The following is a 27,935-nucleotide window of genomic DNA, read 5'->3' as shown; positions in this document are numbered from 1 at the left end:
GATAGAGAGTAAATTCCGTTTCTGACATTAGTACCTGAGACAGTAGCAAATGGTAAAGTAACTACATGTCAGAAGCAAAAACTAGAACTGATCAAGGAATAGTGCCACATTATTTCATTCCCACCACCCTTACTCAAACACAATAGATTTATTCCTGGATAACACGGGAAAGGTCCAGAATAAAATCAATTTAACGTGCAGTTTTTATTGTTCAGAATCATTTTTTGTAAGCCAGATATAATGGAAATATCACTTAAACCTGGTACTTATAAATAATTCAGCCACATATAGAAAATGAAAAGAGTGCACAGAGAATTATTAAATTCAGTATTTTCAAGAAGTGCTGTACAGCTGTGAATTCCAAAGGCTGAGAGATAAACATATTTTAAGGAGTTGCCCTGAACAAAATATAAGGGAACATCCTACAATAGATGCTCAGACTAAACAAGTGTGCCCATATGTGGGACCAATAAACAAGAAAATAAAGAGGAAGATTAGTTGCAAAATTCCCACAGGAAAATGTGAGGTTTAGAGGGATTACTGTAGAGACATGGCAAAAATGTAACAAGATTAGGGGGAAAAATGAGTCCCAGAAGAAATGCAAAGCTGCAGGCTCAAACCATATCCGTACAGAATTCCTTCAATGCCTCAGCAGTAAAAGAACTCTTTGAAGCATAATTGTTACTGATATTCACCCTGTTTGCAATCCATAAGTTAGCAGATATTCTGAATGATTTATGTCCTCAAGTATTTGCAAGGGTATACAGTATAATGAAAAACAGATAGACTCTGTAAATTAACGACTGGCATATATGAGATGGAAGTTGTAGATAGTCTAGAAGGATCTGAATCTAACAAACCCCGCAATAAATTACTTAATGTTCCCAAATAATAATAGAAATGAGAGACAAGATTTACAGTCGTGGTAATTATTAACAGGATACTACTAGACAAGGCAAAGGTGTCAGAAGTATCTGTTGCACGTATTTGAACAAACTCTGACAAAGCTGTGAAGGATATCCATGAACCAACTAATCTGACTTCAGGTCTGTAACATAATTGAAATGTCTATAAAATTAGACTCAGGTTTATTATCACTGCCTTATGTGATGAGAAAGGTGTTGTTTTGTGGCAGCAGAGCAGTGCAGACACAAAACACAACAGATTATCAATAAGCAGTGCAAAAGAAAGGGAATAATAAAGTACTGCTCACAGGTTCATGGACCATTCAGAAATCTGATAACAGAGGGCAAGAAGCTGTCCTGAATCATTGAGTGTGGGTCATCAGGCTCCTGTACCTCCTCCCTGGTACTAGTAAGAAGAAGAGAGTGTGTTCCGGTTGGTGAGGTTCCTTAATAACAGATGCATCTTCCTGAGGCACTGCCTCTTAAAGATGTCTTTGATGATGAGGACATGATGAAGCTGGTTGCGTCTACAACCCTCTGTATTCTTCTGTGAACCCGCATATAGGCTCCTCCATACCTGTAATGCAAACTGTCAGAATGCTCTATAGACATTTGCAAGAGTCTTTGGTAATGTGCCAAATGTCTTCAAACTCCCGATGAAGTATAGCCACTAGCATGCCTTCTTCATGACTGCATCAATGAACTGGGCCCAAGGCAGATCCTCTGAGATTTTGACACCCAAAAACTTGAAGCTGCTCACCCCTCAATGAGACTGGTGTGTGTTCTCCCAACTTCCCCTTCCTGAAGTCCACATACAAGTTCCTTTGCTTTTTCTGGTATTGAGTGGGAGATCGTTGTTGCAACAGCGCCCAACCAACTGATCTGTCTCAGCTCCTGTAAGTCTCCTCAACGTCGTCAGAGATTTTACCAACAACAGTGGTGTCATCTGCAAATTTTTCAGATGACGACTGAGTTGTGCTTAGTCCCGCAGTCATGAGTGCAGAGAGAGTAGAGCAGTTTACTTATCATCCAGGACATGCTGTCTTGTTACTATCATCAAAGACGAGCCATAGGAGCCTGAAGGGTCACCGTGAACCATTCAGGACAGGTTCTTGCACCCTGTCATTAGATTTCTGGACAGCCCGTGTAAACACTGAGTAAATTTAAGTATTAAAACTCAGCATCAACTTATTAAACAACAGAAAACATTGTAAAGGGGCTTCAACCTCACAATATCTGAGCTGACCATGAAGCCAATCTAAGACTATCTGCTTGCACATAGTACACATCCTTTATTCCCTGCCTATTCATCTATCTGTATAAATATCCTTTAACTTTGGACATGATAACTTTGCTATCATATCTAATTTTACCACCTCTCCCACATTCCAGCCCTTGCGCTTTCTGTGTGGAAAAAAAAACAAAGGTGGCTTCACAAGTCTCCTTTAAATATTTCCCCCTCATTTTAAACCACACCCTCTAGTATTTGACATCTTCACCCTGAGGAAAAAGACTCTATGTACCTTATCTCTATCTGCGTTAAACTTATATACAACTATCAAGTTATCTCTCAGTCTCCAATGCTCCAGAAAAGGCAATCTGAGTTTTATAGTTAATATATTCCAATCCAGGCACAATCTTGGTGAACCACTTTTGCACACTCTCCAAAGTTTTGTTCAGCTGCAACATGACTTGCCAACTCTTATACTCAATGGCCCGGACAATGAAGGCAAGCACTCTCCCTTAGCATCCCAAAATGCATGATTCACACTTGTCTGGATAAAAGTCCATCTGCCATTTCTCCACACAAATTTCCAAATGATCTCTATCCTTTGACAACCTTCTTCACTATCCACAAGTCCGCCATTTTTGACCACAACTCCAGCAGCAAAGAATCCTGTAAGTAGCTGGATAAGCAACAAAATAGCGCTATGGTCCAGATTCACAGAAGATCTTACCTGATCAAACTCTGACCTTGAATCAGCCTTCAAATATAAACATTGGTCAAAATGTTAATCACTTTGGAATGCTGGTTAGCACTGCAACGAAGAGTAACCATATAACAATTACAGCACGGAAACAGGCCATCTCGGCCCTTCTAGTCAGTGCTGAATGCTTACTCTCACCTAGTCCCACCAACCTGTACTCAGCCCATAACCCTCCATTCCTTTCCTGTCCCTATAGCTATCCAATTTTACTTTAAATGACAGTAACGAGCCTGCCTCTACCACTTCTACTGGAAGCTCGTTCCACACAGCTACCACTCTCTGAGTAAAGAAGTTACCCCTCATGCTACCCCTAAACTTTTGTCCCCTAACTCTCAACTCATGTCCTCTTGTTTGAACCTCCCCTACTCTCAATGGAAAAAGCCTATCCACGTCAACTCTATCTATCCTCCTCATAATTTTAAATACCTCTATCAAGTCCCCCCTCAACCTTCTACGCTCCAAAGAATAAAGACCCAATTTGTTCAACCTTTCTCTGTAATTTAGGTGCTGAAACCCTGGTAACATTCTAGTAAATCTTCCCTGTACTCTCTCTATTTTGTTGGCATCTTTCCTATAATTCGGTGACCAGAACTGTACACAATACTAATGCCCATAATGACATATTGATCAGGTAATCATTGTTGTGACTGACTAACACTGAGCCACACAGGAAATATTGCTGAGAAATATTGAAAGAGATAGAGATAGACATAGAGACACACCATCCAGGAGAATATCACTCTGCTGACACATTTTATAATTCAACCAAAGATAAATGATTCACTACAGTTTTAATTGCTACAATGATCAACATTAACATTTTTTATATATTCTGGTAAATTACATATTTATAGTTGTAGGACATCCCAAGTAGCAGAACAGTTTTGAAAATTCAATACAGGTGTCTGTTCATTAGCCACAGGGTATCAATTGGAAGTTAAGTTGTGTACAGGTTTTATTTCCCGATAATTGGTTCTCATTTTAGTTGCTCCATAATGATGCTATCCATAATTTCATAACCCCAGAATGATCCTAACAGTCATCAATAGGTTGCAAGATATTTTATGGATCTAATATCTCAAGCAAACAAAATCCATCATTATTCAGTAATTAGATATACCCCCACCCTCCTGTCACTAACTGTGGTTTATTTTCAGCCCTTGCACCAAGTTACCATTTCAGGTAGAAAATGGGGCATCTGTTGGACACTGAGTGGTAAAAACACTGTTTTCTTCAGCACACTACTGGGTCTGATCATGTTGTGTCAAACATTCTGGCACAAGTCAGTTCTTTTAACTAGTAATCCCTCACTTAAACGTTTAATCCTCTATATTAAGGAGGAGGTGGGGATACAAAACCCCTCGAGAAGGATAACATGGAAAACATCAACATGAGGAACTCAGTAGGACAGGCAGCATTTATGGAGGAAAATGAACAGTCATCGATTTATGCCAAATCCCTTCATCTGCCTCACCCACTGAGTTCCTCTAGTTTCTTGTTGGTTGCTGAGATTTCAGCATCTGTAGTCTCTTGTATCTCCAACAAGGAATAGATGTTTCACTTTACCTTGCAACCTCCTTTTTTTTCTCTCAGAGGGACCCTCCGTCAGAAGGGGAGTGATAAATATATCAAGTGTACAATAACCGGGGGATGAGAATCACAGGATAGTAATCAACGTCACAATGGAGAATCATATACAATCATCACCAGAATAAAACTGCAACTATGACATGCCTGATAGTTTCACAAACATGTGATTTATTGCAATGGGATTGTCATGTTTCAGGGGACTGTTACTCAATGCCTGATCACAGTCACAATTTAACACAAATGTGCTCACATGACAACTGGACAACTTTCTAGGTGAGCCACAGCAGGGTATGTAGCCATTCCAGCAGCTACCACACCACTGAGATTTATTTCTGCAGAATTGTTTTATTTGCTCCATATGAGAATACCTTTGAACTAAGTAAACCATACATTTTTTCTAAACATTGCATACCCAAATGCCCTTTCTATTTCATAACTTTATACATGGGGTTTTAAGGCTCCTGCACTATGTGGCAGTCTTCCTTATGTGACTACGGTCTATCAACCAAAAATACCTAAACTTCTAAGAAGGTAGAGGTGCCTTCTTTGTGATGGCACTTACATGCTGGCCCCATATCAGTTCCTCTGATGTGATAATGGAAGGAATTTACTGACACTCTCCACCTTATCGGCTAATGAGGACTGATTCAAGGACCTCTGGCTTCTTCCTCCTTTGGTTTTTGCTAACGTTGAGTGAGAGGTTATTGTTGTGGCACCACTCAGCCGGATTTTCACTCTGCCCCGTTTGTTGGTTCATCACCACCAATGATTCAGCCAACAGCAGCGATGTCATCAGTGAACTTAAACATGGTATTGGAGCCACATAATCATAGTTATAAAGTGAGTAAATCGGGGGACTAAGTGCACAGCTCCTGGTGCACTCTTGCTGATGGTGAGTGTGACTCCTTGAGGAAAAGGTTGAACATAGTGGAGCTACTGACACCCAGACTGCCCTGCCTTTTCAAGCTCTAAACAAGGCAGTTAACAGACCCTGGATCACAAGTGTCTTGTTCCTGCAGTGTTCATTCCTGGAGTTAGCTCCCTGCGGAAGCTGTACCCAAAATATCTTTATATTTTTTCAGTTGCAGAGATGGTAATGAGAGTGTCCACTATAAATCACAAAAATAAAAGTCTTGTAATCACACTGAACCTTTATTTTTCCTTGTGTATCTTTCTTATCCTTCAGTCATGGAGTGGTTCGGGCCTCTGAGGCTCCGCTTCCCATAAAGGAATTGTCTTTTACAGTCTTTTAATGCACTGAACTCACATGGGGGTCCCTCCTGATCATGTGTCCAGCATTCTATTCTTTACTCTTGGAGGCTTGACTTCTGTGTCAGGATGGAGGCAGCAAACTTACACTAATTAGAGGATGGGAAACATACAGGTGAGGGATGAGTGATGGACAGTGCCTTTGTGTCTGGCTACGTAGATATTTAGAAGACAGCAGTATCTTCAGTGGTAGGCCTGTCACACCTTTTGAGATCATATAATTTCCTACAACAGGAGTTCACACTCCAGAAGGAACAACTCAAGCCATTCTTGCCAAGCCTTTCCAATAGCGCCCCTCACAAATCTTCTCCCTGCTCTACACCACCCTGTTCACCACAGAAGGCCTTGCTCTTGATGTCGATTTTATTAGTGATAGCTTCTGAAAACTCATGTTTTCCCTCACAGCAGTCATAGTTGAACATTTCTGGTAAACCTACGTCAGATGTTGAACTGCATTCTATGCACCCAAGTCTAATACATTTATCTATGTGAACAGATATAGACACAGCTTTGATCTCTGAGACTATTCCACCTAACGTATAATGCTTTGTTACTTTAAAATATTACTCAACTTTATTAAACACATTTTGCTTTTAGTAAACGTGTTGGCCTTCCATGATGAACCCATATGCACTTCATGTATTTTTAATGTATCCTGAAGTTTAGCAGGTGCTGGAATTCAATGTGCTGGACAATGTCAACTTCTAATATAATATTTTAAGGAGTTCATGTGCGTTGAATGGCATATATTTCTGATTGATAATATATTGTATCATATTTAATATTAATGCAGAAATTAAATAACAGTTTGGTTTTGAAATTTACAAAGGAATGATAACAAAAAATTAAGATTTTTATTATTTCTTATACTAGTTCATGTTTTCACTGTAATAATTGTGGTTGGATAAAGCAGCTTGTAAATTTTATACCCAAGCACGTTTATGTCATTGGCTAATTTTCGAACGACTTGATCTTTCAGGAGGCAATTCTCATTTCAAGTTGATAGTTGGCCTACCAGTGTTGACCTATTCCCTACAGTTACTTTCTAAAATCTTTCCTCTATAAATATCTCGCAGTTTTATTTGTGATGACCTCAGACGATATGGGATTGATGTGACTGTGATTGTTCATGCAGAATCATCCCTCCCAGCCTCCATTGTCATCAGCAACATAAACAATGGCTTACGTACCATCCTTCACACAAACAGGTTTGTATGCGTTCCTGAGAAGCCAACCAAGATTGGAAGCAAAACGAAGGGAAGGTTCAACTCATTGCAGGGTATTAACAGATTCTTGTCTCATATTCAGAGTCATATTTTGCAAGATTCTTGTCCGAGTTCTCTGGCAAATATAAATTCTCTTGTTTAAAGAATTCAGGTGTGAACATCACTCAGCTTTTCAGCCCCTGAATTTTTTTGCACTGGAGGTTTGGTTAGATTTCCACCCATTTAAGATCAACAGATTAAAATCAAACTTTTCTTACCTGTATTTCAGTAGAGTATTATAACCCAAGTTACACTTAAAAATAACAAAATCTCTTATTTGTAGAAATTCAGGATACTTTATTATATATGTTCCATTTAAATGCCAGTGTTGCTGAAGTCTTTTAGTTGCTGATTTTCTCCTCTTGGAATGGAGCAGATTTAATGTAAGATTAATAACATTGATGGGAGATGCCTGATGGATCACTTAAGGTTAAAAGCTGTCAGCAGCCACTTGTGGTTGCAACAAACAATGGCAATACTTCTTGACTTCTAGAAATGTGGGCAAACAGTGATTTTTTTTTAAATAGGTAAGGCAGTTTCTTATGGTCAGCTCTACAGACCAGTTGTCCTGAACGTTAACTTTTATTTTTGGACATCCAGTAACACCAAATTTTCATCATCTTTGTTTTCTATGCCTTTGCCATTTCCCATGGTGAAGTTTCATTACAGATGATTTTCAAAGCAGAGGTATTAATGTATCCAACATTGTGTGGCAGCACATGGGAGTTACACCTTGTGCTTGCTGTCTTGTGAACATTAACAATGGCTCACGAACAGTCATACTGTCCGACATGTAAGATTTGTTGTCATTTCAATTTTGATTACCTATATTTTAAAATGTAACAATGCAGAAATATTCCTTTCTTGCCCTTTTAATATTGTAAGTAGTACACTGCTTTTGGCTGAGTAAAAAATAACAGGGTAAATTATCAAGCTACATAGTAGATGTACAAAGGTCCACTTCAAATGCAACCATGCACAATGTTGAATTGAAGTCAGGAATGCAACAATATGTAGTTGGTCTCTGTGTCACTAATTAAGGCTTGAGGGGGATAAACAGCATCATGTCCCGTATTCAGTGACCACTAACACTGCTGGAATGGATGGTGGGTGAAGATGGAGTCAAGCCTGGTTACCATAACCTTTATGATGAGAGAGTTATGTTCAAACATACAGAAGGAATGACTGTTAAGTGAAATGCTCGAGAGGATTAACCATCCTGGGAACAATCTACGGCACAATATCAGCATTTAACAATCTATGCGAAGGGACAGCGCAACATTTTTTGGAGTCTCTTAATCCAGTTTCCCAATTACAAGAATCATTGACGGACATTGTCTTTCAAACAAAAGACATTTTCAAGTTTCTTGACTTGCTCTTTATTTGCAAGCCTGGGATATATTGTCCCATAAATGTTTTGGTTATGTGGAAGTCTCCATTAACCCAAAAGGGACCATTTCATTATGGAGGTTTCACTGGAGTTACATTGAAAGTTGTTCTTAAATCAAGGCTGTTTGTCTATTGCTTTTTCAAAACTACAATTGAATTCAAAATAATACTACAGGTTGAGCACCCCTTATCCGTAATGTCTGTTTCGGAAGCTTAGCCATCCAGGAAAAGCAGTCTGCTTGATTGGCATTCCATTCACCTGCTTACGTATTGGTCTAGGTTATCGAATCAAATTACCAGACAATGTATTTTACACAAATAATTAAGTGAAGAAAGAAACAGGCTCTAACATAATTAAAATATTTTAAGTTTTTATAGCCTCACAGAAGATTGACAGAGAAATCACAAACTACCCCCCCCCCACCCTATGATGTTTTTCAGCTGTCTTTTATTTAGAATGAGGTTAAGTACGAGGCCATTCGCCACCTCAAAAAGCATGCACCCCAAGGGTATTCCCAAGGGTTTCCCTGTTACTGATTTAGAACAAAGAAAATTATGGCTTCAGCATATGTGACAAACAGCCATGATTGCTGGTGTAAGCAGCATGATAAAGAACCATTGCCTGTCAAACAGAAGTTAAATTCATCAGCATCTCCAATATTTTCTGAACGGCGCACATTTTGCAGCCACTTCAGGGTGAGTGACTAGGAAGGGTTGGGCTTGACAATCTAGCCCTCACACAGCCTCTACCATCAGAGCAACGTGCTTGCAGTGCTTACATTGCAAGATGAAGCTTGTCAAGATGCCTTCAACAATTCCTCTGACTCTGACACCTTAGCTTCAAACATTTGCTTCAGTTAAAGCAAAAAAAATCTGTACACTTATCTGTATTTATCACTATTGGTCATAATCAAGATACTTTATCTAATAGATGGGTGTAAATTCACCACGGAGACAGAAGTAATTCCCGAAGCAGCCCACTACTACAAGGGCAATGTGCAATAAGTTCTGCTCTTAGTAATGCCCATTTTAAAAAACTGCATTTCTCACTTATGTTTATCCAGCTTTCCTTTAAGTGCAAACATAGTATTTACCTAAATAGCTTGTGTGAACAAAATTTATTATCTCTTGCCTTTTTATTATTAACTTGACTTTTCCACACTCCTCGGGGCATCTGTCTTTCACCAAGGAATGAAACAAAATGACTAGTTTTCTCTTGGTGTCCTAAAAAGGATTATTTCTGCATTGGCACATGTAACACTTAACTCTGCATGGTGCTAAAATCAAATATATACATGATTATCAATAATCAATTCAAACACTTAAAAATTGCAGTTTATGAATGGAAAAAATTGTCACACGTATCATAAAGATGAAAATCAAGACTGATTTATTTATAGGTTACACAATCAACTATTCAATTCCTGTATCTTCTTCCACAGTGTGACTTGTAGTTGTACTGCTGTCATTTCCATGAAAGTTTGAGATTTTACAACATTTTTTTTAGACTCCTAGCTTAATAAACTGGTAGTATGTATGGAACTGCTTACTCCATGTGTTTTCAATTCAGTGCTGGTGTGACCTCAGGTCTGATCTTTGCATTTTATGATCTAATTTGTATTTGAAAAGAAGTACTTGGAACCACTTCAAACTTCTTCCCATTGAACTTAGTGTCAGGTGTGTTTTTCAAGATCAACAGGCAAAGCAGATGCTGGAAGGGCAAACTGGCACGTCTTCAAAGGTTAATAATCAATTTTTTTCAGAATCTTTTTGATAATTTGACCTTTAACCATTGACTTAATGCTAGTTGAATTTGGCATTGTGTTTGTTCAGTGATAGCAAATCTATTAATGAGCTTGGCACTTGTAGAGGTACATGGGGTGGGGTGAATGTTGAAAGGATTTGGTAATTATGAGTTTGTGGACTACAGGAATTTTGGAAGTACTGACAACACCTTTTACATTAAAAGTTGTCTGATGAATTAGCAACAGAGGTAACATTTACTTTTTTTAAGAAGTGCTCTCAACCTAACTTCACAAATTAAATTCTGGACATATACTGATCTGCATCCTATACATATGAAACATTAAAGTGAAACAGTCATACCTTTTGCAATAAACTGATAAGAATCCCATTTATTGGATATCCATCATGGGTCAGAATTTTGCTTGTGTCCTGCCAAACTCACTTAAAGCACTGTCCAAATGCGAAATTTAAAGTTTTTCATTACTTTCCTGGAGAACACTGACAAGTTGTTTTTGTTTTAAATACTTGTCTTTGGGCAATTGCCCAGGTACCCAAGGAACTATTTGCTACTACTGCACTTGTGTGTATGAAATCTGAGTTTCTGCCTGTACACTTGGAAGTTCACAGTGCTTAGGACGAGAGAGTTAAGAGACAAGTGAAAGCAATCAACAGCAGTTGGAAGGGTGAAACTTAGTAATTGAAGGTAACAGGGTGTTTCGTATTTACCTCTATAAAATGTTGAAATTTTCATTTAATATTCAGTAATTTTATGCATGTAAATTATATGCCTATATTTAAATCTGCATGATCCTTATTATAATTACAAGTTAATATAGTGCTTTCCTGTAGCTAACACATTTGTCTAAATGCTCTCTGTAATGTAACATTTGTCAGAAATATGGAATGTCTTGTAAAGTGTAATCACCTTAGCTACACTGCACTTCATATAACACAAACACAAGTTTGACTTAAACATGGTTATATTTAGGAATCTACCAGACGTTACTGCCAAAGATTTTGGGAAAATTGATCTTACACGTTACAAGTGGATTCACTGGGAGGTAAGTGTTGGCTTCTGTAATGTAGCCTTTCATATCATGTTAGTGATATGACTATTGCAACAGTGGAAATGCAAAGTTATTTTTGCAGTCTTCCCTGAGCCAGTAGTCTTGATAATGTCTTTTCACATTTACCAAATAATCACCTTTGATATCCCTGAAATAGGATAGGAGAAATGAGCAGGTAGTTTCTCAATACTTAAACCAGCCTTGCCTATGAGCTATAATTATAACTACTTTAGTGACCAAAGAATGGGCATACTGTGGACTTTTTTTCTGTTTGGGAATAGTTTTGGCATTTATCTAACCTTTTGAATATTGTGCAAACTGACATTTTTAAATCAGAATTTGGTTTATAAATAGTATAATGCACTGTAGATCATAGTTGTCTTTATGGTTTCTAACAATACAGAGTTTTCTGTCTGGAACTACAAATGGGAAGAATTTAAACAATTCCTTTAACTTTAAACTGGCTTTTTAAGGGCACATTTATAGACTTAATTAGCATTGTTAACTTACATATTAACATTTATGGTATTTTCCTCATGAAAGTGGTTATTTTCATTTTAAGGGTGTGAAGATTTTGGGGTTCACCCAGAGTATAAATTGGTAGTTTTAAAGGAGCTAAGGTCTTCCACAATGATCTGTTTCCACCTCTGAAACTTTAATGAGAGTCTAATTCTAAAAACATTGACAGCTCATTCAAATTCATTCAATACTTTCAGACCCTTCACTAAATCATAAGCCTGCCTCAAATTTTAGATTTTTTTTCTCCCATCTGAATTATTCAGTCTTGCAAATTATCACTTTCCCCTGAGTTTCTCATTTAGGAGCCTGGCTCCAAATGATCAAATATCCTTTGTAATTTAGTCTAGTCGTGGCATGTCTCAATTGTACACCTATTTTCTCCAAAATTCAGTTTTTCCAAACTGTTGTCATTCCCCATATTTCCAGTCAAACCTTTCAACAAGTCATTGCAATTCCATCAGTAAATATTGGTCTTAAAAAGATATGTCATTTGATAAAGATAGGCATCCGTTGGTCTCATGAGACCATGGATTTGTGCCTTAGAAGGTTTCCAGGGCGCAGGCCTGAGCAAGGTTGTATGGAAGGCCAGCAGTTGCCCATGCAGCAAGTCTCCCCTCTCCACGCCACTGATGTTGTCCAAGGGAAGGGCATTAGGACCCATATAGCTTGGCACCGGTGTCATCGCAGAGCAATGTGTGGTTAAGTGCCTTGCTCAAGGATACACGTGCTACCTCAGCCAAGGCTCGAACTAGCGACCTTCAAATTACTAGACGAACGTCTTAACCACTTAGCCACACGCCAACACCAAATATCATTTATATTTGATTTAAATACTGAAATTGACAATCACCTTCCACTCAACAGTTAAATAACTGAATAATTAAATTTCAGTTATAAACAGTGACAAAAATTACTTATCATATAAAGACATAGCTTTGTGTTAGCAAAAAAAATAATTTTATGGTTACAACTTTCGATTGCTTTTCCAAAATTACTGAATGCCACATTAAAATGATACTATAAACAAAATAGACTCAAATCCAAAAACATTGAAGCTCAACTAAGTGAGTCTAACTTCTGTCCTGATGAAATGCATGGCCAGGCACACCAAATGAAGGACCCTTTCCAGTTGTTCACGTCTTCTTCTCAACCAGTCCATCAGAATAGAGGATAAATTCCTTCCACTCCAGTTCTGTGGCTTAATAGGTGATGGAAAAGTCTTCTGGGTTCCATAGATCCTATCACATGGTGTTTGATTTAGAGTGGGCTTCCCAACCTTTATGCTGTGGATCAATGTCATTAAGCAAGGGGTCCGTGGACTCCTGGTTGAAAACCCCAGATTTCGAGGGTGGGTAGACCATCTTATATATTCCTTTCATTGTTGCACATAGCCTTCTCTTCTTTCTGTTGTACAGGCTTGAGGAGATCAGTGCCCTTCATTGCTCATTCTCAGTGTCAAGCAGTCAAAGCGTTTCCCATGAACTGGTAATGATTATGATGATGATACCACATTAACAATGTAATTACTAGCTAGTTTCATCTTGCAGACTTCACTACACTGTACAAGACATTGGTGGGATTGCAGCAGGAATGTTTCATGCAGTTCTGGTCACCAGATGTGATTGTGCTAGAGAGGGTGCAGAAAAGATTCACAAAGATGTTTCTGGGACTGGAGGGCTTGAGTTATGAGGAGAGAGGAGATAGGCTGGGACTGTTTTCCCTTGCAAAGGAGGCTGATGGATGTCTTTGTAGAGGTTTATAAAATGACGCTTGATAGAATAGGATTGTCAGTTTTCCCCCAGGGTAGCAGAGTCTTAAACTAGAAGGCATAAACTGAAAGTGGGGAGGAGGAAGATTTAAAGGAATCACAAGAGGCAAGGTTTTCACGCAGGAGAATGGGTATGTTGAATGAGCTGTCAGTAGTAGTGATAAAGGTAAATACGCTGAATATTTGGAAAATATTTGGACAGGTACATGGACAGGAAAGTTTTAAAGCATATAGGTCAATTGCAGGCAAACAGAACCAGCTCAGGAAGTCAACTTGTTTGGCGTAAGTTGGGTCAAAGGGCTGGTGCCTGTGCTACATAATTCTTTCTCTATAGTGTATGCTTAATCCTTCCAATTCATTAGCTGATCATTCTTAGTCAGTTCAGGTCTCCAGAGGTTCTATGTGACCACCCAGCACTGTTTAGTGCTTTTTACACAATCCAGATGAAGTAGCGCCATGGTCCAGGTGCCAATAACCAAGTTCACTTCATCACCTTTGTTTGCAGAATGTGCAAAATAAATAAAGAGGCTTTAAAAACAGTCTGGTGGACATCATGCAGGCCATATGACTTTCCTCTTGAACCTTATTGAGCACGAGTCATGTCTTAGTACTGTGGATATTAGCTTGGATGAAGTTCTGACTTTGATTTGCTTGTCAACTGAGTTGTTGGGTTGTATTCAGGTAGCAAGTGATGCCATTTCTCTTGTTTTGACACTTCTCCTGGAGGTGTCCATGACTGTCCCGTAGGACAATGTTTTTTCTAGGGAGTTATGTTAATCTTCAATGAGTCATCCACAAGTGGAAATATACCATGAACCTTTTACCTTTCAAATCCTTGCACGTCAGTGTATTTAATTTTTAAACTCACAATTGCATATCATGAATCTTCATAATTGTCATTGGTATGTAGGGCAGAAATGCATCCGAGCAGATTGCCATGATGGAGCAGGTCGAACAATACAACGCCAAAGTACCAGTTGAGCAACGGATTACCACTTCTGTGGAAATTGAGAAAACAAGGGAAGAACTGTACCAGCTCTTCAGACATGGAGATGTGGTATGTTTTGTTCTAGAAATGTTTAAGGTCAAGTTTAATCGTCATTCAACCATACACAGGAGTACAACCAAACAAAACAGCATTTTTCCAGGCCCAGGCTGCTCGACAGTACCAACAGCACAGAGCACATATAGTTGTGACAGCAGAAAAACTTGCAGTCACAAAACAAATATAGTCAAGTCCCTAAATGACATGGCCTGTAGATTGATGGTGCATGGGATGTTGTCCTGGACCAGCTTGTTTTCCACCAAGCGAACACTAGAGGGCGGCACTAAGGGAAAGGGCCCCAACCCAGTACGAATTCCGATGCACTTTGAGGCCTCTACTCTCTCCAACACTGCCTCTGGTGTGGCCTCTCCAGGGAGGTTACACACATGACACCACTACAGGAGAGCCTGGTCCGTGCAACAGCTGAGGCAAACACAGCTTCTCCCACCACTCTTGCTAATGAATCAGACATACTAGATTCTGAATCAATGTCTATCAGGGTCTTGCAATCACAATGAAAACATCCAAGACAATCACTTGCACCATTTGCTGGACTGTGCACCGTCTCTGCACAACTACACCAAAAGTCCAGGCAACACAACTAGTAAACACAACGACATTACCTTTACCAATTAAACCGGCCTGTTTGTTAACATTAATAATGTTTGCACTTATACAAGATCACATTGCATCACTACATTGTAAAGGTACTTAAATATATTTAAATACTAAATGTATTTAAAGTGTTCATTTTTTGTGGAAAACCAAGTTGTTAATTTCCAGGCTGGTAATGGCAGTAGAAGTTGTTTCAGACATCATACCTTATTGTAAGACATCCTACAGCAAAGAATCGGGTTCTTCAATCCGCCGACTTCATGCCTCCCTAGCCCCATCTATCTGCACCAGGACCATCCCTTTCGACCACATACCTCTACCAACTTCAAAGCAAGTTTAATTATCATTCAAACCATGCATGGATTCAATCAAATGAGAGGGCATTCCTCTGGAGCGAGGGTGCATAACATACTTGCAACACAGAGGGGGGAAAAAACATTGTTATAAGTGTAGCCCCCTGGTAAGCCTCAGGATCGCTCAGCTCGCTTTTGTCTAGGGGGAGCAGCCTTCGGCCCCGCCAAACTGGGTAATCAGTTTGCATAGATGCTGTGTGATGTACCCCACCCCGCCAAATAACAGACAGTACACCATATGCGATTAAATGATTCCACTTTATAGATCTTACTGGAACTATGTAATTAATAGAGATACAATATAAAAGGAAAGTAAAAGGTGCCAAATTTATCAAAGTTCAATCACTTCATGCACAACCGTTGGAGCTCAATGAACGGGGTCTTCTTTCCACCACGCGATCTCCTCGATCCGCTATCTGGGACCAACCACAGTGGTCAACCAGAGCGCGTCCAGTACATCCTTCCTCTTCGGTTCTCCTCCCGAAAACCCTGGGCCTTGGACTCCCGCTCAGGGTCCATTCCATCGCCCAGCTTACAGCATTGTGTCTCCTCTCCCTGTCCCCATCATGCCTTCCGCCCCAAAGCCCGCGAAAACAATAGCTTACAGACACACAAGAAAGAATAACATCTATCTTAGCAAATGAATACAATTCTCATTATCAGTAATATAACCCAAACAAACTGCTAGAGAGAAGCACTTTCTCAGCAGTTAACATAACAAAGAAGACATTTTTATTAGTCTTAGTAACATAAAAGAAGAAACCCCTTACACAAGAAAGCACATGTATACTCCAAGTCCCTGAGCGACATGCAAATTGATGGTACAAGTCTTGGCAAACCAGCCTATCATTCTACCGGTCGAGCACTAGAGGCCAGCACTGATGGGGGAGGCCTAACCAAGCATGGATGGCATGCTACGCCACCTATAGCACCTTCTCACGTGGACTGGACTGCAGCAGCAGGCAGCACACGGCTTGAGGCCTATTCTTTACTAAGACCGAGGCCATGCTGCTGCCTCATCGCCTGTCCTTCCACCAAACAAGGGTAACAGGCCTGTGGCATCTTACATCATCAATGTCCAACAGGGTCTTGCAATTGCAAGAGAAACATCCAAGACAGTCACTCACAGTTACATTGCATGCTGCTTTAGCGCACCAACTCCGATGATTTCGAGTAGCAAACTGCAGGATGGTCTACACCCAGGTCAGTTTCTCAGAACCGTCTCCGGCCCAAGCACTGGTTGTTCCTTCTCCCAGCCCGAGCGCTGGCTGCTCTGAACAACGAACAGATCACTGATGCGGTAGTCCTGCTGTACCCGTTGTTCTTGGGAGTCCAATATAGTCTTATGACCATAAAAAATACTTTTTAAACTTTTGGTTGGCCCCCAGGAGGCTGCTGCATTCAAATGTGCCACTATCATTTCTTCAAACTTCCTGAAACTTCTCCTAAATTTTGCAATTAAACCCACATCACCACTTCTGCTGAAAGATCATTCCATATTTGCACCAACCACTGAGTGAAGATCCCCTCAAGTTCCTCTTAAATATTTCATCTTTCACTCCAACCTATGATCTCAGGTTCTAGTCTCACCCAACCTGAGAGGGAAAAGCCTTCATCCCATCTATGCCCCTCAGTGTTGGACGTGTCAGCAAGATCTCCCCTAGTTTTCCCGTACGCCAGGAAATGAAGCCCTAACCCATCCCTGTAACTCAACTCCTCACAGCATCCTTGTAAATTTCCTTTGTTCTCTTTCAATCTTTTCTGTGGTAGGTGTCTAGAACAGCACAGAATAATCCAAATTCGGTCTTACCGATATCTTAGACAACTGCAACATATTTCAACTCCTCTACTCCCTGCTTTGACTTAAAGGCTGATGTGACAAAACTCTTTACAGCCCCATCTCCGATGCTCGACTGCTCCCGTACCAGATGGAGACGCAACTTGTCAGGATGCTCTCAGTGGTGCTCCTGTAAAACACAGTTAAGTTCGGGGTTGGGAACCTTGCTTTCCTCAGTCTTCTTAAGGAAATAGAGGTGCTGCTGTGCCTTCTTGTTCAGGGAGGTGATATTAAGTGACCAGGTGAAGTCACCTATGATGTGAACTCCCAGGAACTTGGTGCACTTAACTCTCTCTCTACAGAGGAGCCATGTATTCACAGAGGAAGATGATCTCCTTGAAGTCCACAAAGATTTCCTTTGTCTTCTCCAAGTTTAGGCTTAGGTTGTTCTTTTCACACCAATCCACCAGCTTCTCCACTTCCTCTCTGTATTCCATCTTGTCATCGTCTTGATTATCTGCCTTAAATTCCACCTTTATTTTCAGCACCTTCTCCCCAGGAAGGCGGGATCATGCTGCTGTTTTGATAGCCCCAAATCGTAGTGTCATCTGCAAATTTGCTCATCCAATTTAACCCATCTACATCATTCACATAGGTGATAAATAGCAATGGACCCAGCACTGATCCCTACACTAGTCGCAGGCCTCCAATCAGGGAAACAACTAATTGTTACCACTTTGGTTTCTCCCGCTAAACCAATGTTGAAGCCACTGACTACTTAATCCTGAAAGCCAAGTGACTTAACCTTCTGGACCAGCCTCCCATGTGGGATTTGGTCAAAGGCCTTGCTAAAGTCTGTGTAGAATTTGTCCATTGCCTTTCCTTCAACTTTCCTGTTAACTTCCTCGAAAAAATCTACAGGATTGGTTAGATGTGACCTACCATGCACAAAGCTATGTTGACTTGACTGTCCCTAATCAGGCCCCACCTATCTGTCCATTAGAATACTTTCTAATAATTTACCCACAACTGACATCAGGTTCACCAGCCTATAATTTGCCAATTTATTCTGCCTTTCTTGAACAAAGGAACAAGCTTAGTTATCCAGCCATCGTCTAGCAGCTCGCCCCTGACTAAGAATGTTGTAAATATCTGTCTGTACCCTACAAAGTTCAAGAGGACACCTTACCAGGCCCGGGGGATTTATCCACCCCGATTCATTACAATGTAGCCAGCATCTCCTCCTGGAATCTGAATACAGTCTCTACCCACACCTTGATTATATAGTCTCTGTATCTATCTCCTGAGTAAATACAAATGCAAAAAATTCATTTAATATCTTATGGAAGACCACATTGATCTTCAAGAAGACCAACTTTGTTCCTTGCTACATGTATGCTCTTAGACCACAAGACATAGGAGCAGAATTAGGCTATTCAGCCCATTGGGTCTGTTCTGCTATACAATCAAGGCTGATTTATTATCCTTCTCAACCACAGTCTCATAACATTAGCTATAGAATTTGTCTGTTACCTTGTCTGCCAGTGCAACCGCATGTCCGTTTTTACCCCTCCTGATTGCTCTCAAGCATTCTCTTAGATTTCTTATACTCCTAGTGCCTTCTTTGATCCCAAATGCCTATGACTGATGTGTGCTTCCTTCTTTTCCTTAACCAGGCCTCAATATCTCTCAGTAACCAAAGTTCTCTAAAACTGTCTGCCTTGCCGCTTATTCTAACAGGAACATACAGATTCTGTACCTTCAATATTTCTCTATTGAAGTCCTTCCATTTATCAACCCATTTCTCTTAGTAGAAAACCTATCCCAGTGCATGCCTGCCAGGTCACTTCTGATGCCATCAAGATTAGCCTTTCTCCAATTTAGAATCTCAACCCGATGACCAGTCCTATTCTTCACATCTACAAACTAAAGTAATTATGATCACCATATCCAAAGTATCCCTCTCCACACACTTCTGTTATGTGAACTGTCTCATTCCCCAAGGAGAGGTATGGTATCATGCTTTTTCTAGTTGAGACCTCCACGTATTGATTAAGGAAACTTTCCTGAACACATTTGACAAACTACTTCATTCAGTATAAGAATTCTAGTCAATGTGGAAAGTTAAACTCGTCTGCTATTACAACCTTACAGTTCTTTCAACTGTCTGCTGTCTCTACAAACTTGCTCTTCTAAATCCCACTGACTATTGGGAGGTCTAAAATATAGATTCATATACATGGCCATCCCTTTCTTATTCTTGGTTTCACCCATAATTCAACAGTAGACAAGCCTTCGAATACGTCTTCTCTGAGCACTTCTGTGACATTTTCCCCGATGAATAATGTGACCCCGCCCCCACGATCATGTCTGAAACATCAGAATATTGAGCTAGCAGTCCTAACCCTCCTGCAACCACTAATGGCTGCAACATCATAATTCCACATGCTCTAAGTTTTAGTAAGGCATTTGACAGGGTTCTCCATGGTAGGCATTGAGAAAGTCAGGAGGCATGGGATCCAGGGTAACTTGGCTGCATGGATTCAGAATTGCTTTGCCCACGGAAGGAATGTGTGGTGGTACATGGAGCATATTCTGCTGGGAGGTCAGTGACCAATTGTGTTCTGCAGGAATCTGTTCTTGGACCCCTTCCTCTTGCATGAGGAAGTGGAAGGGCAGGTTAATTAATTTACAGATGACATGAAAATTAGTGGTGTTGTACATCTTGTAAAAGGTTATCACATTGATAGGATGAAGAGCTGGACTACGAAGATGCAGATGGGGTTCAGTCGATAAGAGTGTGAAGTGATACACTTTGGAAGGGCGAAGTTGAAGGCAAAGTAACATGGTAGGATTCTTAGCAGTGCGGAGGGACAAAAGGATCTTGGGGTCCACGTCCATAGATCTCTCAAAAGTTGCCGTGAAGGTTGATAAGGTGGTTAAGAAGGCGTATGGGTTGTTGACGCCAATAAGTAGCAACTCATTGTATGTGGCTCCAAAGGGAATCATCAAATATTCACGTTTAGCACTACTGCTGATGAAACCCACAGTAAGAGCCATGGGTACTGCAGTAAGTAACGTCATTTTAAGATGTTTAAAAATCTGTCAATCCTCAAAAGTCAGCAGACCCAACACAAGTACATTTCCCCTTTAAGCAAACAGAAGTGCACAAGACATTTTGGGTTCCAGGTACGATTGAAACAAGGGCCTTGGACCCCCACCTCCAACTATGTAGTCTCTGGAAAATAAAATTGAAGACCTCAGAGCAAGATAGTAGTACCAGAGGGACATTAGAGACTGCTGTATACTTTGCATCATGGAAACATGGCCCACCCCTGACAGTGCCAATCATCTGGCAAGAGTGTTGATTGTCAGTGAGGAGATGTTTTGTCTGATCTATCTGATGATGATGCTGCTTCCCCGCAGCAACATTTCGTGTAGATATGCTCAATGGTGGCGGGGGTCGGGGGGGGGGGGAGCTTTACCCATGATGCACTGGGTCATACCCACTACTTTTTGTAGGACTTTCCATTCAAGGACATTGGTGTTTCCACACTAGGCTGTGATGCAGTCAGTCAATATATTCTCCACTACACATCTATAGTAGTTTGTCAAAGTTTTAGACGCCTTCCAAATCTTCACAAACTCCTAAGGAAGTAGAGCCACTGCCATGCTTTATTGGGAATTGCACTTATGTGCTGGACCTCTGGAATAATAACACCTAGGAACTTAAAATTGCTGACCCTCTCCACTTCTGATCCTCTGATGAGGACTAGCTCATGGGCCTCTGGTTTCCTCCTCTTGTAGTCAATAATCAGCTGTTTGGTCTTGCTCACATTGAGTAAATGATTGTTATTATGACACCACTCAGCCAGATTTTCAATCGCCCTCCTATATGCTGATTTGTCACCACCTTTGATTCAGCAAATATGCAGAGGCCCTGTGGAAAGTACAAAAGTCGGTGTCGATGAGGCCTATTAATATCCAGAATGGTGATAGTTTAAAGACAGTGTGTAAAGTGCATGATCGTATAACAAAGGATTCTCTGGTTGTTGATGAACTAAAGCTTATCACTTTCATAGCAAATGTACAGCACTGACTAAAAGTAGGTATAACAGAAAAAATCAGAATTTTATTAAAAGCTGCAGAATAACATCTACAGATAAAAGATTTAACTCCAGAAGTTATTAGTAATGCCTTGCAAGGAGGAGTAAATAATGTTCAGACTTCAAAGGAGGGTTGTTAATGGTTTTCTAATCTTACAATGGAATGCTAGAAGCCTGTTAGCTAATGGTCAAAGTTTAAGAAATTTATTAAAGATTTACCAAATAAACTCGATGTTATATGTATACAGGAAACCTAGTTGAAATCTTGTCCAAGTTTTAAGATATGAGATTATGTTTATTAAGACGCAATTGGAAAATGGGCAATGGAGGAGTGGCTAATTTTGTCCAAAGTGGGATAGCATATAGAGCTTTGGAGATTGGAGTTGTTTATGAGTCAGTTGGGGTTCAAATTTGGGGAAAGAATAGTAAAAATAGTGAATTTTTATAACCATTATGAAAGATTAACACCTGATACATTAGAAAGTGTTGGGGGGGGGGGAATGGGAAAAGTGAGGTTATATAGTGTGGGGATTTTAATGCTCATAGTACAATATGGATTGTAGTGACACAATTGTGAATGGGATGGTGGTTAAAGAAAAGTGTTTGGTGTGCTTGAATGATGGAAGGAGTATAAGGATAAATCTATTTAACACTGTTTTTGCTTTAGATCTTATGCCGGTATCTGAGGATATAACAAATGTGTGTAACTGGAAAATGTATAATGATAAAACAGTGGGGAGTGATCATTTCGTCATTATCTGTACAATAGGTATAGATGTGTATCAGAGGAAAGGTTCTCATATCCCCATACAGGATTTTAAAAAGGCAACTTGGGATGCATTTGATGAGTTATGTGAAAGTAGATTTCCTGATAATTTGGTTTTGGAGGATATCCAGTTGAGTAATAATACCCTGTGCTCTGTACTCGACTCAATAGTGAAGAAATCAATTCCCAGACTGATGGGAGGTAATAAAAGGAAAGCTGTTCCCAGGTGGACAGATGAATGTAAAACTGCTGCAAGGGAGCAGGTTTAAGCTTTTAGGAAAGTTAGGCAGTGTTTACTCCTGTTCATCTTTCATACAATATTAAAGAGAATTGCTAGTAGAAATAGGTGAAGTACCCTTACATCCGTGATTCCCACCCTCCCCAAGGGGGCGGTTACGTGTCCTAGGGGAGTGTTAGAGGAAGAAGTTGTCTGAGGGAGTTCAAGATTCTTGCGGGGGGCGGTAAGCGTGACCCTATTTTGAGGCATGAGACCTGATGGACCACGTCAATTCACTGCCATCATCAACATCTGATCAGCATTCCCAGTTTGTGTTAATTTTTTATTTTAATTTAGCCCCATTAATGATGGATACATGTGTAAAGCACGATCTCTGAGCCTGAAGGCGGTGAAGCCTTGAATTCTAATCTTGCTAAAAAAGAAGAAACTACAGAAAGTGCATCAATACAATGTTACATACCTGGAGTATAATTTTGTTCTGTTCCCGTCAGATCAGCGACGCCCCATGTGTCTCATTTGTAATACTGTTCTGTCTAATGAAGCCATGAAAACATCAAGACTGCAGGAACACTTCTATAAAAGACACCCTGAAATGGCTACTTATGGTGTTACTCAGTTCCAGAAGATGAAAGAAGCATTTGAAAAGCGTTTCACATTTAAGTCATTTGCCAAGAAAGCTAAAAATGACCTTGATCGTGGTCTCATTGCTTCTTATAACATTTCCAAAATAATAGCAAAGTGTGGAAAATCTCATATAATAGGTGAAAGATTAATAATGCCTGCTGTATCAGAAATGCTCACCACTGTCCTCAAAATGGATACCAGTATTTTAAAATCAGTTCCTCTCAGTAATAACTTTGTAGTTCATCGTATTGACAAAAAAAGTTAAGACATTGGGTATTGTCTATGCACAGAACTACAAAAAACAGAATTTGGAATACAACCGGACAAGTCAACTGTGCGAGACAATGAGGCATTGCTAATGGCATATGTATGGTTTATCAAAAATGGAAATGTTTATGAAGAGATTCTCTCTTGTAAAAAATTAAAAACAAATATCAACAGAGAATCAATCTATGATGAGCTCAAAATGTATATTGAGAATAAAACTATTCCAATTAGGAACATAATTTCTTGTGCAACAGATGGAGCACCATATATGACAGGTTATCATGCTGGTTTAGTGGCATTTATTAAAAAAGAAGTTCCAAGTCTGTTTTCAATCCATTGTGTAATTCAGCGTCAACACCTCACAGCCAGAAACCTCATCTAGCGCCTTGTTACAAGCATGACTTTTTTAAGCATATCTGCAATTAACAAATTAAAACTCACCCATTAAATAGCAGAATATTTCAACAGTTATGGCAAGATAATGAAGAGTTTGGATGCTTCTTCACACTGAAGTGCGCTGGCTGTCAAAATGCTGCTGCTTAAAAAGTTTCTTTGCTCTTTTTGACACTGGTTGAATTTTTGCTCAAAGACAACAAGAACTTGGGAAACAAGATTAAACTACACAGAGATGTGGCACACTGAGCTGATCTGTACAACAAAATGAACATTCTAAGTATGAAACTGTAGGGTGAGAATCTCAATTTAATCCAGGCAAAATGTATCAGAAAATTGGAAATATTGCAAAACATTGGGATAAGAATGTTCTCACAGTTTTTCTGCAAGGAAAGTATGGCACTCTCTTTCACAGATGTGATTTATAAGAGTACTGCTTACACCTACAGCCACTGAAGAAGGATTTTCAGAATCGATTTAAGGATTTGAACAATCTGGAAATTCAGGACTGGGTAATTAACCCATTTCTTTGCAAGGTGGAAGAGCAGGAAAAGAGCTTGCAAGAAGAAATTATCAAAACTCAGAATGATGCAGAAGCAAAAATGCTTTCCAAAAATATCAGCTTTTGTGGTATGTGGCTACACTGTCGTATGAAGTTTCCTGGTCTTTGGAAAGAGCTAAACTGCCCTTCATTGCAGTTCCATCCTCCGACCTTGTTGAAAGATGCTTCAGTGCAGTGAACTACATACTTACAAAAGCAGAAATCACTTGGACATCGATATACATGGGAAGTTAAGGCTTTTGCTGGCACAACTTGAACCAGATATTTCAACTCTTGTTAAAAACCATTAAGCTTAAGGATCACATTGATATTGAAGCTGCTGTATAGTGCACAGGTACTGTGTAAGCTAAGCTTAAAGAAAATTAAAAATTTAAAGCAGAATAGTTTTTCTCATGTTAGCATCTGGTAGACACGTTTTTACACTACGGGGGACTGGAAAGTATATTGTGCCTAAGAGGTGTTGGAAAGTATGAAGGTGCTTTAGGGGGACGTTGGCAAGTATGAACGTGCTTTAGGGGGTGTTGGCAAGTATGAAGGTGTTTTGGGGGGTGTCGGCAACTATGAAGGTATTTTGGGGGTGTTGGCAACTATGAAGGTGTTTTAGGGAGGCGTTGGCAAGTATGAAAGTGCTTTAGAGGTGTGTTAGGCTAAAAAAGTTTGGGAAACAAGTTACAGTTAGCAGTGATTTATTGGGTTACTGTAAGAGGACATGAAGTTGGTCATCCAATATTGGCAACATTAGTAGAGTGTTGGGAACACTGTATTTAGAAGGTCTCCAGTTTTGAGTGTATGGAAAATGAATGGGCACAAGATCTTGGGTTGCTTAATGTTGATTATGATCGCAGTGTACCCCAGTGTCACTCCTCCATGGTTTTCTTTTCCCCTTTGCCTGCGTGGGCCTTCAGGAAACGATCAAAATGAGGAGTGATTGTTATCGGGGCACAGGAAGTTCAGCAATACATGCTAGGTAGATATTACGGATTCATACATATCGACATAGATAGTTCAAAAGATCCAGTGACACGTCGTGCAGGTGTTTCTGTTTATGTTCCAAAGTTTCAGGTGACTATTAAGAAAAGGTTATCAGACAAAGTTATCAGTATTCACATCTAATTCGGTTGCTATAATTGTCACCTTAGAATGGGTCAAAGAGGTACACCCTGATTATGCAGTTCTGCGCTCTGATTCTTTCTCTGTCTTGACATCTATTAAAACAGATACTTCAAGTTCTAGGCCAGAGACTCTTCTTGAGATTGGACAACATTTGTTGAGACAGCAGGGTCTAGGCCTGTGTATATATTTCTTATGGGTTCCTGCCCACGTCGGAAAGGAAACGAAATGGCAAACGTTCTTGCCAAACAATCACTTAAAATCCAGGATGTAAATGTAGCGGTGCCTTTGCATAAAGGGAGGTGAAAGCCATAATTTAAAAGTCTGTTCAATCACTGTGGCAACAGAAGAGGCATAAGGAAAAGAAAGGATGGCATTTATATAAAATTCTGAGGATGATGGAAAAACAGATGGGCGATGAGTATAGAAAGAAAGCAGTTATACTTGCATATTAGACATGCTAGATGGAATAATTCCCTGTTCAGAATTAAATGCATGATACGGGCATCTGTAATGAGTAGACGGGGGGAGGGGGGGTGATTGATAAGTTCATGGCCTAAGGTAGAAGGAGTCAATTTTAGAAAACATAGCACATTTATTTTTCAACATAGTCTCCTCCTACATTTACACACTTAGTCCAGCGGTCATGGAGCATAAGGATCTTGGACCTCTAGGAAGTGTCCATAGCAGGGGTGATTGTTAAGTTCATGGCCTAAGGTAGGAGATGAGTTATACGGCTCTCGTGACATGTACATGCAGTTCAACTTTTTGAGTCATTATGCAAAATGTTTGAAGTTAATAACTCATCTCCTTCTACCTTAGGCCACGAACTTATCAATCACCCCTTGTACTTGTCAATAGAAGATGTAGCATATACTGTTTGAATGCAGTTCCTATGAGGTGCAAAAGAAATACTTAATTGCTGAATTGAGTTCTTTGAGACAGACAGCTTAACATGGGAAGTTTGTTAGGATATCACTGTCACCATAAAGTATATAAGTGTGTATTTGACTTTCTAAAAAGTATTAGACTTTTTGATATTATTTGAGATTTTTTTGGTGCAGAATTTAGTGGGTATACTTCCTGTCTCTTTGCTCCACACTCCAACTCAGAAGGTGGCGGTAATGCACCTTATGTTGGTCTGCCAACCACCATTAAGTTTCATAAGAAGAAGTGAAACTGGAGTTCTGAAAACTGCTGCAGTATCAGCCAGCCCTTGGAGATTTTTTGTAAAAATGGAGTAATGGAAGTTTCTACTCTATCTTATTCCATTTAAAGGAACACCTAAGTCAGAGATGGACTGAAGACATGAAGCTTCAGGTGGAGTGTACATTCATTATAGCATCTAGAAATGGAAATGAAACTGCAAAAATAATGGGCGGACCATAATTTTTCAGGGCTAGACCTTCCATAAAACTGCTTGATGGTAGACTATAAAATATATGTTAAAATGATGTTTGCATCAAAATGAAATGAATGAAGACAGAGAAAAACTTATGAGATGTATTTTCACAAATTGTTATTTGGACAAATCATCAGAGAACAGCTAAAATAGAAAAAGAGTCTATAGTTAAAAATAATAAAATCTATCATGCAGCAACATCTGCTTGCTTTCAAGCAAAGATATTTCTACTTTGTTTCTGCACTCCATAGGTCTTTGTCAGCAAAGATACTGCCAGACACTTTGGATATAATTCAGCATCAGAAGCAGTAAAAGGACTTTACAGTCGGGTGAAACCTGGGTAAGTGCAATTGAAGACACAAATTCAACTGCTTTTACTGTGCAGTATTGGACATAAAGACCAGTACATTATGTTTATTGCCACACTACCTTTCTGTCTCAGAAAGGGGGCATCCATTATTAAAGACCTCCAGCACCCAGGGCATGCCCTTTTCTCACTGTTACCATCAGGAAGGAGGTACAGAAGCCTGAAGGCAGACACTTAGCGATTCAGGAACAGCTTCTTCTCCTCTGCCATCCGATTCCTAAATGGACATTGAATCTTTGGACACTACCTCACTTTTTAATATACAGTATTTCTGTTTTTGCATGTTTTTTAAAAATCTATCCAATATACATAATTGATTTATTTGTTTATTTATTATTTTTTTCTCTGCTAGATTATGTATTGCATTGAACTGCTGCTGCTAAGTTAATAAATTTCACATCACATGCCAGTGATAATAAAACTGATTCTGATTCTGACCATTTGTTTTCAATGTTGTTGCAAAGGAGTTTCAAGTATTTATGTCAGTATAACCATGCTAGACCGTTGGCATGCCTTGGAGAATAACCACCAAATTTGGTCCTTCGGCCAATCTGTCCATACGAATGTTAATGGGATCCTTTACACTCCTCTTTCCTTTAGCCATTTAAGTTATCACCATAAACTTCTATTCCCTTTGTGATGAATATTTATTGTCCAGGGTTGGGGTTCCTTTCTGGCACAGCGGCTGACAATTCTGGAGATCAGAAAGTTGGTTTTGAATAAGTTAAGCTTCTAACCAATATTCTTTGTGCAGCATTTCGTTATAAACAGGAGCTAGTCTTCGGTTCTTAATGTAAATTGCAA

General features: G+C 39.7%; 1 protein-coding gene across 4 annotated transcripts in view; it reads left to right on the top strand.

The window, feature by feature from the left end:
* khk (ketohexokinase) overlaps positions 1-27,935 on the top strand; it is a 50,975-nt gene that overhangs the window by 5,559 nt on the left and 17,481 nt on the right. Inside the window, exons 4-8 of one of the 4 annotated variants that reach the window (XM_072263434.1) lie at positions 6,829-6,960; positions 7,676-7,810; positions 11,141-11,213; positions 14,417-14,563; positions 27,016-27,104. In XM_072263434.1, the coding sequence (XP_072119535.1) occupies positions 6,829-6,960; positions 7,676-7,810; positions 11,141-11,213; positions 14,417-14,563; positions 27,016-27,104 (576 nt within the window). The remainder of the gene's footprint in view (positions 1-6,828; positions 6,961-7,675; positions 7,811-11,140; positions 11,214-14,416; positions 14,564-27,015; positions 27,105-27,935) is intronic. The other 3 variants (XM_072263435.1, XM_072263436.1, XM_072263437.1) reach the window with 3 other exon arrangements.

Source organism: Mobula birostris, chromosome 7 (genome assembly GCF_030028105.1).
Source record: "Mobula birostris isolate sMobBir1 chromosome 7, sMobBir1.hap1, whole genome shotgun sequence".
NCBI classification, from domain to species: Eukaryota; Metazoa; Chordata; class Chondrichthyes; order Myliobatiformes; family Myliobatidae; genus Mobula; species Mobula birostris.
The sequence above is the reverse complement of the archived record's forward strand: the minus strand, read 5'-3'. Positions and strand labels throughout refer to the sequence as shown.